This window comes from Cucumis sativus, chromosome 1 (assembly GCF_000004075.3).
Source record: "Cucumis sativus cultivar 9930 chromosome 1, Cucumber_9930_V3, whole genome shotgun sequence".
NCBI classification, from domain to species: domain Eukaryota; kingdom Viridiplantae; phylum Streptophyta; class Magnoliopsida; order Cucurbitales; family Cucurbitaceae; genus Cucumis; species Cucumis sativus.
In genome coordinates this window covers 5,771,912-5,789,196 of record NC_026655.2, presented here as the reverse complement: position 1 = coordinate 5,789,196, position 17,285 = coordinate 5,771,912, and the positions used below count along the sequence as shown (strand labels likewise).

At 34.0% G+C, this 17,285-nt stretch overlaps 2 protein-coding genes across 4 annotated transcripts; one reads left to right on the top strand and one right to left on the bottom strand.

Annotated features, from left to right (window-relative positions):
* Positions 1 to 28: 28 nt before the first annotated feature.
* On the top strand, positions 29 to 9,602 carry LOC101210804 (telomere length regulation protein TEL2 homolog). 3 transcript variants are annotated; one of them, XM_031885913.1, is made up of 13 exons: positions 29 to 229; positions 1,139 to 1,145; positions 1,251 to 1,353; positions 2,154 to 2,325; positions 3,014 to 3,203; positions 3,434 to 3,567; positions 5,000 to 5,276; positions 5,739 to 5,953; positions 6,122 to 6,220; positions 6,294 to 6,823; positions 7,021 to 7,790; positions 8,301 to 8,499; positions 9,228 to 9,602. In XM_031885913.1, the coding sequence occupies exons 1-13, from the start codon at positions 67 to 69 to the stop codon at positions 9,384 to 9,386; spliced, it is 3,018 nt and encodes a 1,005-aa protein (XP_031741773.1). In that variant the 5' UTR covers positions 29 to 66; the 3' UTR covers positions 9,387 to 9,602. The 3 variants fall into 3 exon arrangements, with proteins under 3 accessions (XP_031741773.1, XP_011651961.1, XP_031741774.1); XM_011653659.2 differs by having other exon boundaries at positions 1,117 to 1,145; positions 3,018 to 3,203; XM_031885914.1 differs by lacking the exon at positions 1,139 to 1,145 and having other exon boundaries at positions 89 to 229.
* A 660-nt stretch (positions 9,603 to 10,262) lies between these two features.
* On the bottom strand, positions 10,263 to 15,425 carry LOC101210561 (B3 domain-containing protein Os01g0905400). The gene is made up of 8 exons (XM_004152539.3): positions 15,279 to 15,425; positions 14,742 to 14,851; positions 13,720 to 13,891; positions 12,352 to 13,321; positions 12,143 to 12,250; positions 11,924 to 12,007; positions 11,701 to 11,846; positions 10,263 to 10,787 (listed from the first exon to the last, which is right to left on the bottom strand). Exons 3-8 carry the CDS (start codon positions 13,849 to 13,851, stop codon positions 10,527 to 10,529), a joined length of 1,701 nt encoding a protein of 566 aa, XP_004152587.1. The 5' UTR covers positions 13,852 to 13,891; positions 14,742 to 14,851; positions 15,279 to 15,425; the 3' UTR covers positions 10,263 to 10,526.
* Between the last annotated feature and the right edge of the window lie 1,860 nt (positions 15,426 to 17,285).

Here is a 17,285-nt window from a genome sequence, read left to right as displayed (position 1 = left end):
TATCGTGCTATTTTCCTTCGAGAAGAAGAGTTTCGCACCAAAATTGCAGAAGATGAAGCTTTAACCATGGAGGACAGCGGAAAGAAGAGGGAGCTTGAGGCAATGGTCGTCGAGAAGGTGGCGGAGGTTATCTCGACGATAAATAATGCGAAGCACGTTGACCAAGTCATATCTGCCCTTCATTCCTTAGCTGTTCTTCTCTTCCCTGTAGATGCGTCTGTAATCGCCGGTCAGTCTCAACTCTTTAGCCTGCACTTTTTTACGAACGAATTGGTTATGGTAGTTAGGAAATGTGCTAAGAATAATTTATGTCATTCATATTTGTGAATTATGAGCTACAAATAAGTCTTCTTGCTCTCCTCCCTCCTCTGCTGCTGTTTGTTGCTAGATCATCTAGTGCGTCTTGTTTGATAATCATTTTATGTTTAGCTATTACCTCACTTTTTCATCCAATGAATATTTAAGTTCCAATGAACATGCTGATAACCATTTCGTTTTTTGTCTTTGATAATTGAGTCCATTTTCTGTCAATTTCTTATAATGTTTTCATCTTTGTTGAGCGAAGTTAATTGCTAGGCAAATTTCAAAAACAAAAACAAGCTTTTAAGAATTACTTTCTTTAGTTTTGAAAACTTGGCTTTAAAACATTGATAGGCAGTATATAACTTAGTATGGAATTTAGGGGCGAAATAAGTGTTTGTAGGCTTATTTTTCAAAAACTAAAAACCAAAAACCCAATAGTTAGTGTTTTTTTTTTTTTTTTTTTTTAAATGGTTATGTTTGTTTCACCCCAATGTTAAAAGAAACATTGAATTTCTAGTCAAGTTCAAAAAACAAGTCTTTGGATAAAAAAAAAAAGAAAGTAATGGATGAAAATAGTGTTTATAAGCTTAATTTCTAAAAAACTAAAAAAAAAACAAAAAAATCAAACGGTTATCCACGGGTCTGAGATTAAGGCTAGTTGAATTGTTAGGATTGCTCATCTTTCCATATTGAGTCTCTCGCATTCTAACATATTTTTTAATTTCACTGCAAAATTTCTAAACTGTGCACTAAAAGCTCATTTGAAGTCCATTTATTGGTTATTTGTTTGTTTTATGCGTTAAAAAATTGCAGCATGTGTTGGTGAGAGCTACAGGGACCAGGTTAATATAATTTATAGAATCCTTCACAATCAAGCCAGCATTTCTTTTCGGAATCGCTATCTTCCATACGTCAGGTAGTAAGGTTTCTGCTTGTGGTGCATACAGATTCTCAGTTCGAGGCACCCATCCAAAAGTGAGAGGCTGGAGTGTTGGAATGCATTCTATAATGGAGCTGCATTCTCAGCATTGTCCCGGGTTTTATTACTTGGTAATGTTTAGTCTTTTTAGTCATCTATTATGTATAATTAGTTTTTCTGTTCTATTACAGTTTTACTAAGTTTCAGCTGTGTGGATTAGGCACTCATGCGCTGTTACTATTTTTCTATGAAAATATAGACAAGTATGGACACAAAGAATGAGATGTAAGAGATGTGGAATGATCCACGATCTTCTGGAAAAAAAATTATTTTTCTTTTTAAGGGAAGATGGGCAAGATTCCCACTCTGCTTTAGGTTCATGCTTTCATATTTGTTGAACGAATTGAAATTAGGAAAAGAATGCTGTGTTTACAAAAGGAGTCCTCATTATTGTATGTTTAAGTTTCTCTTCTGTTTAATGTTGTCTATGATTTGAGAAATGTGTCCGATTGAAAATTAAATCAACAAAATAAATTTGTACCTAGCTGACTTGCTGTAAATGCTCGCTGTACTAACCTTCTTTCAAAATGGATAAAGCCTTTTGTGATCTGTCCTCGAGACAACCATTTGTTTTGTAATTTCATACTATCAATGGAATTGTTTCTTATACAAAAAAAAAAAACAAATAATTTCATACCCTACTTATGAGTGGTGGAAAAGTGTTTCTTACCATAGTTGAAACTTGAAGGGAATTGTTGATTAATTCATTTGTACAAAGATACTCTAAACTCATTTGCTAGTTAACCCTCTAAATCCTAAATTATTTGGTTTAGGTTCTGAAATGGCTGGTTAGAAATAGCATGTTGATCTATTGCCCAAAATGACCATGAAATAAACAGCTGTATTTGTTATGCGTTGCCCATCTGTGCAGAGCTTGCATCCAGTTGGTTGGCATGTTTCCCTTTTTTGGCAAAGATGCACTTATATGACACTTTCTTTGTTGATGGACCTGCCATTGAAGTTGTTCAGAACCTTGTCCCTTGTCTGCAGTCGAATGCAAGTGATGGAGCTGATACTAAAGCTATACGCTCAAATACTGAGAGGTTGGGACAGGCCACTAATTTTATGCAGTCTTTGTGAAAGTTGCTGTTATTTGCCCCTCCTTTTACAGCATATCCAAAGATAATTGATTATTTTTTGTTGGGCAAATATCAATTTACACCCTGAACTGTGGGGGTTGTATCAATTTGAACTATGCACTATGGTGTTTGTATCAATTTGAACCTTGCACTAATAATTATTTCACTTTAAACCCCAATTAATTATGTTGAACTTTCACAAATGTATCAAATTAAACTCCGAACTTACATAAATATATCAATTTAAACCCCCAATTTTCATATGTGCATCCAAATAAAACATAATGGAGGGTTTAAATTGCTACAATCATGTAAGTTCGGGGTTTAAATTATTACAACTCTCAAAGTTTAGGGTTTAAATCCATAGTTCAGGGTCTAAATTGATACAACCTCTATAGTTCATGGTGTAAATTGATATATTCCCTTTTTTGTTTTGGTAACAATTGCTTAATGAATTAACAAGTCACATCATCCAATCTTGAAAACATTAGCAGCCTTGATTATGTACTTCCCAATGCTCAGTTTCGTCTCCTTGGTTGAATGTCTTTTTTTAGGTTTTTACTGTGTGCTGAGTTCAGGTTGTTATAAAAAATACGAGAGTTTTCTTTGGCTTGCACTGCTAATGCTTGACCTTGTTCTCATTTCTATTAAGACAGATTGATTGTACTTTGCTTGCTTGAGAAGGATGGGGTGCTTCAGATGGCAAAAGAATTTGGGGAATCCTGCAAATTTGAGAATTTTATGACTGAACGCACCATACCAGTCATTTCTAAGGTTGCACAAATTGTTACATCAGTTCCTGATAAAGCACAACCGAGAGCACCCAACTCCTTGTCATCACAGTATCCTTCTCTCTAATTCCTGGTGTGTGGAGGTGGAGCTTATATTTAGGGAATTCGTATGTGTTAAACAAGTTTCATATGAGGATAAATATTTACACATTTTAATATTTAATGGGCTTGCCTGATATATTATGCATTTTGCTCTGAATAGAGTTGTGAAAATTTTCCACCATTGCACTCTTTTCTCAGTGAGTGTTATTGATTCTGTTTTTCCTTACAATAGACTTTAGCTCGTTCTTCAAGCAGATTACCAATCAATTCCTTTCTCTAGTAGAAGCAAAAGCTTCTAATAATATTGAACTTGATGGCGCCATGATGTTTGTGGGGGAGACATTTTCTCGCATTTGTCGACGTGGATCTACAGGTCAGCAAGATTAATGTGTAGTAGTAGGGGTTTTTTTTCCCTCCATTTTTCTCCTAATGCTTATTTTATAAAAACTTATAATTTCATGAAGAGTCAGTCTTGGTTTGAAAGCTGTTCAACTATTTATGTCCTCGACAATTGGCACACCAGTTTTTATTCTTACCAATGCCTAAGTTGCCTTCATGCTTCTTGATTTCAGCTAGGAAGTCCCTATTTTTTATAGTTCTTTCTATATGAAGTTGAAAATGGACTTTTTTCTTTCTAATTTTTTTTAACCATCAACCATTTCCTAGGCATAAGCAATAAGAATGAAGATGAAGTTGCTGATTTGTCTCGCTTTAATGCTCTTTGATCCTTTGTGGTTTTTTGTTAGTTTGATTGATGTACATCAGCTTTGTGCCAGTAGTTAAGACTTAAGGTGACTATTATACATAGGAAGGAAATGAGGCTAATATGTCTAAAGCTTTATTTATCTTGGAAGCTCTTAATGTTCATTTTCTTGGCCTAGAACAAAGGGTGTTATTTGATGATGGAGGAGGTGCTTTTCTATCCCACATTCCGTGATAAGGGGCCTGTCCTTTGGCTCTTTCTTTATCAAGCCACCATCCAACTGTTAGAGACAATAATAAATCTATCAACTAAGCAGGAAATGCGATGTGTTCTGCACGTCTCTTTATATCTTCTTTTATAGTTGCCACGTTCTTCATTATTCACAAATGCAGGAGGAATTTCATACAAGTGATAAGCAGCGTTTCATGTCATAGTATAGTATGACATGAAAGGATGATGCTACTAACCTTGTGCGAACCCTGATATCCAAGCAATAGGATGATTTTCATTTATGACTGATAAAATACTCACCTTGCGTGAACCCTTATGAGTTATGACATAATTAAAAGGCTGCCAAAAGCCATTATTTTTAGGATTATCCGTATGTTAATCTGTATATGATGGAAATCCAATTGGTGTGAAATATGAATATTATTGATAAATAGAATAGGAACGAGTTCCTGAATACAAGATCAACCTTAATGCCACTGCTAACCTATCTCTTAAGGTAGAGCAGAGTAATTCCTTTCTCTCACAAGATGCTAACTAACTTTCCCGCCCTTCCTACTCAATTATTTATACTAACTTCTAATCCCTTCCCCACTAACTCTCACGTGCTATTCTATACACGTGCTACTTCTGATTCTTCTTTTCTCTCCTACTATATTTGTATATGATAGGAGGTCTATCGGTATATCTCCTTTTAGATAAAACTAAATATAGCTAAAAATCATCAAATTGGAATGGAATTAGATTGTCAATGCTGTTTATGTATGTGTAATCGGTATACTTAATCATCTTTCAGGTATTCGTTTATGCTCTGTTAAGTTTATTTCATCACACAGGATACATACCAAATTATTTGGTTTTTCTGTTTTGGCAGACTTGTTACTAAATGAATTACTTCCACGTATTGTGAAGCACGTCCATGATGTTGTAATGTTGAATATTCATTCAGCTGTCGCTGATGTATTTGAATCAAACCCCAATTCCCAGTTCTGGTTGAAGATAATGGAAACAATTAAAGATAATTATGCTGTTGAAAGATTTTCTGAGCAGCTTTTACATCAGCTAGCTGCTACATGTGAAAGTGATGTTGATGCCTACTGGGTGCTTTGGCTACTTTTTCATCGTAGTCTAAGATTACGAATGTCAGTAAGGTCAGTTATCTAGATCCACAGATCCAATTCATGTTTTCCCCACCTTCCTTCACCTAAAGAAGGGGAAAAAGGAATTACATTAGATATGTCTTCAGATCATGTATTTGACAATTCTTTTTACAAGTTAATTATGTCTACCGATTCATTTATCAATTAATATCATTCTTGATATGTATAACTAGGAGTGTATTGGTTTCTAGTTCTTGCAACAGGTGGTTGAACTTAACCTCTTTATTTAAATGAATTGATTTGTCCTAATCTGTCATTAAATGTACACGCAAGACCTAACTGCAAATCTTTGAAAAAGCAACAAACTAACAACTATAAATTTGACTAAGCTAGCCAGCAAAGGCTGCTTAAAAATGTATTTTTTTCCATCTTAAAAGCATAACAGTTCTTTGAGGGGTCTGGTTGATTTTGGTCTAACTGAGCCCTTTGATTATTTCTAACCTACTTTTGTAGGTCCATTTTCGTTGACAAATTTTTGGTCTGGAAAGTATTCCCCATTCATTGCCTGCGCTGGGTTCTACAGTTTGCTATTCTAGAATGCCCGCCTGATGCCAATTGTCTCAAGAAAGGCAATAATAATAGCAGCCTCTTAATGACTGTGCAGCGTCTGGTAGAAGTGTGGTCCAAAAAGGAGTTTGTTCAATCAGCCACGATTGAGCAGCAAGCTTGTATCCGCATTTTCATTCTTTCTAGGCCCTATACCAATGATTCATTATTACAGTGAAAATGAAAGTGAATAATAAATGATTTGTTTAGTCACTATATTCCTGCTTCACCAAAGGGTCTTGTATTTTGTTGCACTTGTTGAAATTTGTTTGCATTAACTGGCATATCAGATATATCTGCAGCGGTTGGTCTCTCTCTTGAGTTAATGTCTAAAGAGGAACTTGATGAAACTAAGACCGTTATGCACTCAATTCTTCAAGGGGTTACTTGTAAGTCCAATTTTGATAAAATTTCCTTTTTTGCAAGTGTAATTTTTCTTATAACATTTTTGTTCACTTTCAGGTAGGTTGGAGAATCCTAATCAGTGGATTCGGAAAATGGCTAGCAATGTTGCTCTCGTGTTCTCTAAAGTTATTGACCCCAACAATCCTCTGTATCTTGATGATAATTGCATGGGAGACACCATAGATTGGGAGTTTGGGTCAACTACTCATAGAAAAGGGACTATAGATTGTGCAATTGGTGCACACACTGAATCTAACGAAATAAAAGGCTCTACTACTTTGGTTCAGAAAAAGGAAGCTACTCATGCTGCCAAAGTGGAGACTGGGGATAATATACAAAGGAAAAATAAGAAAATTTGGGAGTTTAAGTTGGCTGATCCAGATGAGGTTGTTGATCCATCTAGCTTAAATTGTGGATCTGTTTCTGAGGATGAAAATGAGGATAATGACAGTGATATATCTGATTCCACCAGTGACTCATCATTACAGCCATATGATTTGTCTGATGATGACACAGATCTTAAAAAAAAATTATCACAGTTGGTCGATGTAGTTGGGTCACTCCGTAAATCTGATGATGTTGAAGGGGTGAGTCATTCAAGTTTCTTGGTGGTTAATGTCCAGGAGTTAGATCATGCTTTCCTATTTTGGTCAAATTAGCTTAAGGTGTTGTGTTTGTGAGATTGTAATGTTCTGTATTTTGTTTGAGAGATCCTATGGTTTGTCATATTTATAAAATGATAAAAGTTCTTTTCTTGACATCTAATTGACCATCTCTGTTGCAGGTAGAGAGAGCTCTTGATATTTCTGAAAAGCTCATACGAGCATCACCTGATGAACTTAGACATGTAGCATCAGATCTTGTAAGAACTCTTGTTCAAGTTCGATGCTCTGACATAGCTATTGAAGGAGAGGAAGATTCAACTGAAGACAAGAGGCAAAGGGCGTTGGTTGCCTTGATTGTTATGTGTCCAGTGGCATCTCTTAATATTCTCAATAAACTACTATATTCACCTAATGTGGATACCAGTCAGCGCATAATGATACTTGATGTCATGACTGATGCAGCTCAGGAGCTTTCTAATGCGAAGACTATGAAGACAAAACATCAATCAAGGACTCTCATAGCTACCACTGCCGAGACTCAACCATGGTTCTTGCCAAGTAATGAAGGACCTCCTGGAGCTGGTTCCTGGAAAGAGATATCAGGAACAGGAACCTTACCGAACTGGTCAAATAGTTATGAGAGAGAACTACCCTTGAAACCTGGTCATGTCAAAAGAGGAAAGACAAGACGCTGGAGCCTGAAATCAGCTAAAATGCAAGATAATGAAATGGAGTTGTCTCATAATAAGTTCCCAGGGCATGCAGCTGCCTTTATGCTTCCAGCTATGCAAGGTTTCGATAAGAAAAGACATGGAGTGGACTTGTTGAATAGGGATTTCATTGTCTTAGGAAAACTCATATATATGCTTGGTGTGTGCATGAAATGTGCAACCATGCATCCTGAAGCATCGGCACTTGCCCCTCCTCTTTTAGATATGTTAAGATCCAGGTATTTATCTAATGTGTAGTCGACTAGTTGAATTGGTAGATGGTTTACAACATTAGGTTAGGTATTGATATCATTAGATTTACCTTAACCCAATCAACTTAAGCTTTTGCTTTCAAGGAAGTTGATAGAACTCCGGAATGGAGATGAATCTTATTCAATGAAAATATCAGAACAAGTACACAGGATTGATATATTAGCAATCCCTAAACAGAAAGTAATTGGTAAAGGAGAACAAAGAAAAAGTTACCCCCCTCCCTGCCTCCTAAAATCTCTCATACCCACTCGGGGACTTCCCTTTCACTATTTAAACATCACTTCGCTCCAACTAACTAACTGTGGGTCCCAGCTCTAACAACCACACTCCCTATAACGTGTACACTCCCCTTTTTTTCTCTTCTACTATACTGCCAAATGATTGGTGGCCTAACAGAAGTATAACAATCTTCCATGCTTTTTATTCTTCCATGCTTGTTATTGATTTCCTTACTGCAAAACTTCCATTTTATGCAGTGAGGTATGCCATCACAAGGAAGCATATGTCAGGCGAGCTGTTTTATTTGCAGCTTCATGCATACTGGTAGCAATACATCCCTCTTATATAGTATCCAGCTTGCTCGAAGGAAACGTTGAAATATCTGATGGACTTGAATGGGTTCGCACATGGTCCCTTCATGTAGCTGACTCTGACCCAGATAGAGAATGCTATATGGTAAGTTATTTTAAAGGTTAAAACTGAGAAGATCATACACTAAGTTTTCATGTGCTTTATAGTCGTTGGTAGTACCATCTGTTGATTTAGAAAGTACTTTTTGAAAGTCTATCGAGTGACTCCAGCAAGGCTGGCAAAAGTAAAAGGTCAAACTAATTCTATTTATATGAAAATTACAGTACTACCCTTGATCTTTTCATAAACGTTTCAAAATGTCATTGGAGTAGAAATCTGCTAGAAGGCTAAATAAAAATTGGGACTTGAAATTGTGTGGTGGTAACCTAAAATGAAAATTGTGACTCAACGCTGCTCCAATGTTCATCCAAAATTCTAATGGAGTTCTACTTGGAGGGTAGTTTTGAAACATCTATGAAAGGTCAAGAGTGATATTGCATTTTTTTAAAAAAAAGAACGAGTATTTCTTAATAAAATGGTAGAGCATTGTTTGTGAGAATGTTTCGCATTTTACTGTCAAAAACACTTTTTCATATAGATAGATACATACACAAGACACTTTTGCAGGATTTTTCTTTTTTACTGGATTTTCAACATGTACTAGTGAGGATGCAAGGTTCTAAGATCCATATCTAATTACTTCCACTCTTCCATTACAAGCTCTTTCATTTTCTACATCCTACATATTTCTTGTTCTCTATTTAATTTGCACAACGACATCATTTTACAAATTCACTATGCCCATTTTCATCAATTGCTTATTTGGTTTGTAGATGGCTATGACGTGCCTCCAACTCCATTCTGAAATGGCTCTCCAAGCCACTCGAACACTAGAATCTGCAAACAGTACTTTCAAGCCAAAAAACATTGCTTTTACTTCAGATTTGTCGAAGGGTACGATCAAAATCCCCTTCTCCGATGTGAAATATTAGGAGCAACAAGCAGAAATTAAAAGATACATCTTTTGAAAGATACATCTTTTGAGCACTCTTGTAATTTACTATATTAAGTGAAATGTTCGCTGGTGTTTAAATTTTGAGCTATTTTCTTAATGTTATAGTTTTTATTTTGTAAATCTTGAGTTCTAGATTGATCTCCAAATGGAACGACTTTCTAAATATTTATAAGGTTAAGTATTTGGAAAGTCATTCTACAAACTCTTACTCAGCTACACACCATAACTCTCTATAGCGCACACGAGCACATGTGACGATCAAAATTTGTTTGGTGTTTGGTAGTAAGTTAAGAAACTGAATTTTGATTTAAACATGTGTTCTACTTGTTTTGATAAAATTTTATAAATAATACAAGTAGTTTGACTTGAGTTTGGATATTATTAATAAATTTAGAAACCCGTTTTATGCTATAAATTTTATAATAAGATAACATGAAATATATATACCCAATCCAATACGACTAATCCAAAGCATTCTAAAATAATTCAGCACTTGCAAATTTCAAATTCTAAAGTTGCATACACTAAAATTTTTCCAAAGCATTCTAAAATAATTCAGCACTTGCAAATTTCAAATTCTAAAGTTGCATACACTAAAATTTTTCACTTGCAAATTTCAAATTCTAAAGTTGCATACACTAAAAATTTTCAAATTCTAGACTTTTTAATAAAAAAAAAACTCGATTACATATTAGTCAAGTCCGACTAACTCAGTGAATTTAAATATACGAAATTGTTTAGATTGTGCAACTCAACATCAATCTACAAGTTATCATATTTGTGGAACAAACCAGTCACTAGAAAATAAAAGTACTGAGAAATGTTGGTAAAGCAGTGTTAAACGAAATGAAGATTTTAATGCCCACAAAACGTCCATTTTGGAAGGTCATTGCATTGTATTTATTGTGTTATTTGAATAAACAATACAACTATTCCAGTTCCATACAAAATTACTTATGGAGAGAATGCCAAGCAAATATGGTAATCAACAAAATGATTTTTCCAAAATTGTCTCAGTACTAATACTCTCCTTTTTTTTCCTTTTCTTTTTCTTTTTTTCCACAAGAGATATGAGCAGGAAATCAAAATGAAAAAGCACTAGAATCATATGATACAACTAGTTTTTACATTTCCTAATACTAACTTCAAATATGCGCTCGACCTCGTCCTCAATGCGAAACAAACACTCGTCCCCAGATTGGATTTCATTTCCAGAGCGAAAGGCTTCCCAGCCACTAGTTAGAACTTTAACATTAGGCATTTCATGGTAAAGAATTGGCCACAGTCTCTTTCTGGGATCCCGAAGAAGCACTATCTTCTTCTTCTCTGGATTTCTTCGGCCTCTCGAATATGATAGGTGCAAACTTGTCGGCAGTTCCTTTATTGGTAGGAGAATAAAGTAAGAAATTGTAAAGAGTCATTTAGGTGTTAGCTCATACCACATAGAAAAGACGAAATGTGAAGATGAATCCATGCATCATTCATGTGATTGGTACTCTCAGTCATCACATAATATGTCTACATATGAGCATGCGTTGATCTCACTTAAGCTCTTTCATTTACTCGTCTTGGGGCAACCGTGAGGTCTGCTCAAGGGCTTACCTACCTGTTTAGATAACTATCTAATGCGCTTCCTGACGAGGGAGGTTATTTTATGAGGAAAACGAATGCACTTTTCAAGATTGTCAGAAGAACGGGTCTCACTATTATTCACAGTTTATCTCACTTCAAACCGAGTACAGAAGATAATACTGGACTTCCCCTTTCTCTATTATATATAATTCCCAAAATCTCAACCACATAGCTGTTGGTTATATAACAGAAGATAGAAGATAAAAGTGTTCAACGTCAATTCACAAAAACATTTAAACGCCAAGAATAACTTACAAATTCTAAATGTTTTTTTTAAACAAAAGACATGTTTTTATTGAAGATATGTAAAGAGATTATCACTCAAATGAAATAAACTTCGATATGCATTCTAAATGGTTATGGTAATGAATCTCCTATGAAATTGGTGCAAATGTTCTATAATTCTTCTCTGTTCTCCTTTTGACCAATTGGTGAAATCTTTTTGTAACTCCTTTTGTTTAGGCTTATTGCCCTTCTTTTGTAAATTTCATACATCAATGAAATTTGTTTCTTATCCAGAATAAAATAAATAAATAACTAATATGAAGTTGTTCTTCATCAATATCAATATCAAACAAAAACATGCCATATGACCTTTAACAAACCTATATGAATAAAATTTTATATAATTAACAAAGAGAGAGTTGGCAGTAGCGTACCAGAAAAGATAGAGTATCTTTAGCTACTATACAGGAGATATGGGCTGGAGTTTCTATCGGATTTTCATAATTATTGTCATCATCATTATCTCTACCACTTTGATTAGACATCTCAATGTACTCCTCCTTAATGACTTTTGGCTCCACTGTAAGCAAAAACAAACTCAATTACACATACTGAACCAAACTGCAACTAATGATGTGATAATTTAAGTTGAATTACGTATTTGTTTAATGGAGTCTCCAAAGTTGTTCACTTCAGTTTTAATTTCCAATGATTCCTTCTTAATGATATTTGTCACGTCCCCTGTTTGAATACAACATTCACAATAAGCTCAAGTTACAACATTTGTCGGATTCAGGAGGGCAAAAACACAGACACGTGTAATTGACAATTATACGCCATAAAGAGCAACCATAATATAGAACAAACCGCACAGACATTTTCTAACTTCTTTGGAATTTGGAGCGTACTCCTGTTTTACACTACAGCAATGTTCAGTGGAAGAAGTACGTTTCTCATTAGACCCCAGATCATGTCTTGTAATTGCTGAAATATTTAACCACGCAGTTAGTTGTAGAAATGGTCTCATAAAAGGGATCTCAAATGTAAATCACAACAGAAATGTATCATATCACTTCAGTACTCACTTGATGGTGTATTGCATATTGCTGGTACATTCTGGCAGGCTTTTACCATTTTTAATGGTGTTTCACAAAAACGCTCAACATTTGTATCAGAATATTTTGCAGCTGAAATAAAAGGAACCTCAATAGTCTTGTCATGGCAAGGATCGGTGTCAGAGACACTCATCTTTATGTTAGCCTGCTCAAAACACTGAATTTTATCAATCATCTTGTTAGCAGATGTATCCAAAGGCAATGCTTCCTTCTCTCCTTTTATATCTACTAGAGTATCGTTAACTAGGGGGACAATGATTGCAGCATTCGCTGAAGAGGAAGTACAGTTAGGATTTAACTCATCCTCAGCAACAATTTTTGTGGTATTCTTCTTGGTGGAGGGATTGACCATCTGCATTTCCATGAAAAACAAGTCAAGTAAAGGGCTTCTGTTATCCTCCAGTCCTACATCCTTGTTTTGGTTGATGAAACAATATGAATCATCAACGACGTCTGTTTCACAGAGAAGTCCACGCCCTTCATCATTCCTCCTGGATTTTTGCCTTTTGTTCCAGTTTACATTCATGTTTTGGGAACCAGCCATGATACGTTTATCTTGAGATAATGCCATATTGGATTCAGAACCCACAGAGGGGTATGAAGCTTGCGGATTTGTCAAACCTTCATTTGTTGTCTCAAGTAAAGGACCAGTGCTAGTTCTTTTCCTCATATTGCGCTTTTTAGGGAACTCTATTTTTTCACAACCAGTTTTAGTGTAGATACTAACATTGAAGTGCAAGTCCATAATGTAATTGAAGATCAAAAAATCTCCAGTTTCTAGACCATGCTCTGATGAAAAAGCATTCCATCCTTCTTGAAAGGCAAGGGATCCTTCACAATCAGAGACTGTAATGTTCCATTGTTCTCCAAGAGCATCCTCCAGAACAACCTTTTTATTAACCAACCTTGACACTGTAGCAGCGAACAGAGGCGGGAAGTACTGCAAAAGAGAACGTAACCATCAAAGAATAAAATAATAGACCACAGCATCAGTGGCAAAAAAATATCTGCGTGGAACGAATTGAGAGCTTGTACTACTCAAGGGAACTTAATAAACTCATAAACGATTTCAACAATACACAGAAAAAGTTACAGGGGCAGCGCTTGGCCGAAAAAAAAGATCTCAGGGGTGCCATTCAGTATACAGTAGCTACAAGAACTTCAACACCTTAAACAAGGCACTGTTCTTTAAATATATTTGAAAAGAATCGAAAATGCCACAAGAAATTAGCAAGCTACCATTTTGGATTAAACAGACAGGAGGAATGTAGCTAGAAAAGATGCACATAAATAGGAAAATTTAGAAAGTTGAAGACAATTTCGGAAATATTTTCGGACCAAAACTTCAGAAAAGTGATCTCCAAACATCACTTTGAAGAATGACGTAACGGATGATAAATTCCCTGTCTTTCTATGAAGATGTAAGCATCTTTGGGTGCATTTTGTACAGGCTTTTAACTTGCTGCTCATCTTTTTCTGCCTTCTACTGAAACACAGAGATGGAAAAGACCTACCAAATAACGTGAGAATGATTGTTAGGATTAAGATAAAGAAGAGTAAAGAGAACCCAAGAGGGAATTATCCCAAAACAAAGAGGTGGAAAATCAAACTTTAGACAAGCAAATAATGATGGTAAAAACGGTGCTCTAATTTCGTGAAATACTTCCTTAATTTTAAAGATGCATTCTGTGAAGTCATTAGATAAATTTTGAAAATTACATCATCTAAATCTATCCCCTAAGAAGCACACATTCAAATACAGATATAAGATACACAACAAGGTGACCCGTCATTTTTCTAAAAATCTAGAGCATAACATAACAAGGACAAGTTTATCAAAATATACATTTTAAAACATATAGATCATGTTTATACCCAAAGAAAATTCAAAAGTACATGGATTGATGCATTCATATGTTTAAGAATCTTAGTTTTATTTATTGTACACTCAAAATTTATTATTATTGTCATATATGTATTTTTAGTCAACTAAAAAAGTATTCTTTACATGTCTTAACACATTTGTTGTACGAACAAGTATTTGATATGTGTCCAATATGCGCTCGAGTGTTTACACTAGTCAAACTAAAGTGTTCGAGCTTCTTAGTCTATCTCTTTTCAAAGCAATTTACACATCACCAAATCCACCACATAAGTACAAGAGAAGTTAAAACCGCGGCAGATGAAGGATGAGTAAAAATAAAAGACATATTCTTTGAGAGAAAGCCTGATCATTTGCATTGTCTCTCTTTTCCCCCACAAAAAGCAGAAAAAAGCTTAATCATAAAAGCTAAAAAGAAACATTAGAACCAGATTATTAGGCAGCAAAATAGAAAAACAGTAAGATTCCAAGGGCTCACCAAGTTCAGCTTCATATACTAACTACAATGCACTTCTCATTCAGATGTTCAGGAGACAGAAAGCTTCCCACGGCTTTCATGAGAAGCCTCGACCAGCTTTTTGGGAGATCCTTCAATGCACAACATCTTTCATATTAGAAGAGGCGAAAAACAAAAATTCTTTCCCTCTCCACCAAACAAAAATTACATCATGGCTAGATAAGTCCACAAACAGTTAATCGGATATGGGGTTCCAAAAAAAGGAAAAATCCACAAGAGCGAAAAACAAAAAGTTCAAATAAGACATTTTCATTGAAGAGTTTCTTTGCATCCACAGTCAAAATTTCCCACTTATTTCCCCCAAGAACCCACTTCATTCCCACGTAAAAAACAAAACCGAGCATTGTTTATTTCAAACTCCTACTTAGCCAATGAGTCATGCAAATAAGTTTCAGTCTATGAATGACGCTAAGAAATTCTCAAGAAAACAATGAACTTGAAACAATAACAGTCGAAATAAAGGAAAAAGAAAAGGGAAAGCTAAGAAAAGGTGCTAACTCTTAATGAAGAATGGTGAAGTCCCAGAGTGACGAGCCTCTGTTTTTCGCTCTAAAACAAGTCTGGAAAATGGAAACGCCTTTCTCGAATACGCAGAGCCAAGAGGAAACTCCGGTTTTTCTCGGCGAGTTAGTGGCAAGCGGCCGAGCTCCAAGTTTTACTCCATGACGAAGATAAATATTGGGCTTTCTTTCTCTCCAGCCCAATTTTTCTGGGCCTACCAACTTTCAGTTAATCCATTTAGCTTTTTTTTTATTAGTAATTGAAATGGATAACAATTTCACCCATAATAATTAATAATATAGCGACATTTAAAATAAAAATATGAATATAGCAAAAATATCGCTGATAAACTTATATCACTGATAGACTCGTATGATCTATCGGTAATAGATCAATTTTTATAACATGGTCTATTAGTGATAGACTATATCATTTATAGATTTTGACAAATTTTACTATATTTACAATTTTTAAAAAAGTTGTTATATAGTTAATTATTTTGAATTTAATTACTAAATTTGCGACTGTCTTTTTTATTATATTATTTATATTTAATGCTAAATTGTCAAAAGAATACAATGACAAAATATTTTGTTTAATTAATTTTATCTTTTTAAATATTTTATCAATTTTTTTATTTTTAAAAAATCACTTATATAATTTTTATTTTTATTTTTGAAACGTCCTTTTTTACGGTGAAAAATTGTCCATGAGACATTTTTTTTCATAATGGAAATATGACAAATATGAACCAATTAGCAATATCTTAAGACTATTAGAAAGTTGTCAACGTTTAAATTTGCTATTTTGTAATTTAAAAAGTATAATAAAACAAAAAAAATTAGAAAGTATAACGACAATTATTATATATATATATATATATATATATATATATATATATATATATATATATATATATATATATATATATATATATATATATATATATATATATATTTTCAAGCATCAGGAAAAATGTAAATTGTCTATATTTAAAAACTTATATATACAATTAAGTTACCTTCAACTCAAAGTATCAAATGTATTTTTTTCTTTTTGAATCATCCTATATCTTTACTACTTCAAAAGCTACCATCTTTGTAATTTTTAGATCAAATTAACCCTTCAATCCTAATTTTATTTCAATTCCAGTCTTAGATTTCAAGTAGCAAATATGATAACTCTCATTATTTTAAAATTTTAAAGTTAGGAATCGATATCATAATTTAGAAAAAAGATTGTAATGGTATATTTAATTATTTGTAATCAAAGAGAATTAACTTACTATCGTATATTTAATTTATTGAATAGTATAATTACGATAATTAATTAAATACCACACAATAAACTATTTAAATTATAACTATTAATTAAAAAAAGAAACATATAAATACAATGTTGAATGGTAGGATAGGACCCATGGAATCAATGAAAATGGATGAACGAATGAGATCATCTCAAAGCAATGAAAATGGATGAACAAATGAGATCATCTCAAAGCAATCAACGTTAGGTAGAGATATCGTTCACTATCTTCAGTGTTATTGCGAAGATGATATACACATTTCTTGAAATTGTGGATATATTACATCTTTTCATGTGTGTTCTAATTTTATTTGTTATTAGAAAAAATGTGTAAATATAGCAAGCAAAAAAAAAAAAAAAAAAAAAATCCAAACTATTTACAAAATAAAGTGCACAGATAGATGTTGATCATGTCGATCACTGTGTATCTCATCAAGAAGACTATGCAATTTTGCCACAAATTACTATTTTTTATTAGATTTTCAATGAATAACCAAATTCTAAATAATCAATAAAAACTAACCTTATATTTATGTGAATAGAGAGAGCTTCACCACCAATTATCATGTTAGAAGCTTCTCACTCATGGTTAAATGATTGGTTTTTTAACATAATTTTCATCTTCCCTTACCAACAATTTAACAAAATCGATGTTTGATTATTTTTAAAAAACATAGTCGAAATGGATAGCAATCACAT

Coding starts and splice junctions, on each gene's coding strand:
- LOC101210804 (XM_011653659.2), top strand. CDS start 67: ATGGAGGACAGCGGAAAGAAGAGGGAGCTTGAGGCAATGGTCGTCGAG. Junction 5,277..5,738: donor AGATTACGAATGTCAGTAAG/GTCAGTTATCTA, acceptor CTACTTTTGTAG/GTCCATTTTCGTTGACAAAT. Junction 7,791..8,300: donor TTAGATATGTTAAGATCCAG/GTATTTATCTAA, acceptor CATTTTATGCAG/TGAGGTATGCCATCACAAGG.
- LOC101210561 (XM_004152539.3), bottom strand. CDS start 13,851: ATGAGCAGCAAGTTAAAAGCCTGTACAAAATGCACCCAAAGATGCTTA. Junction 13,322..13,719: donor ATCACTTTTCTGAAGTTTTG/GTCCGAAAATAT, acceptor TCTCTTTTGCAG/TACTTCCCGCCTCTGTTCGC. Junction 10,788..11,700: donor AAGATACTCTATCTTTTCTG/GTACGCTACTGC, acceptor CTACCAATAAAG/GAACTGCCGACAAGTTTGCA.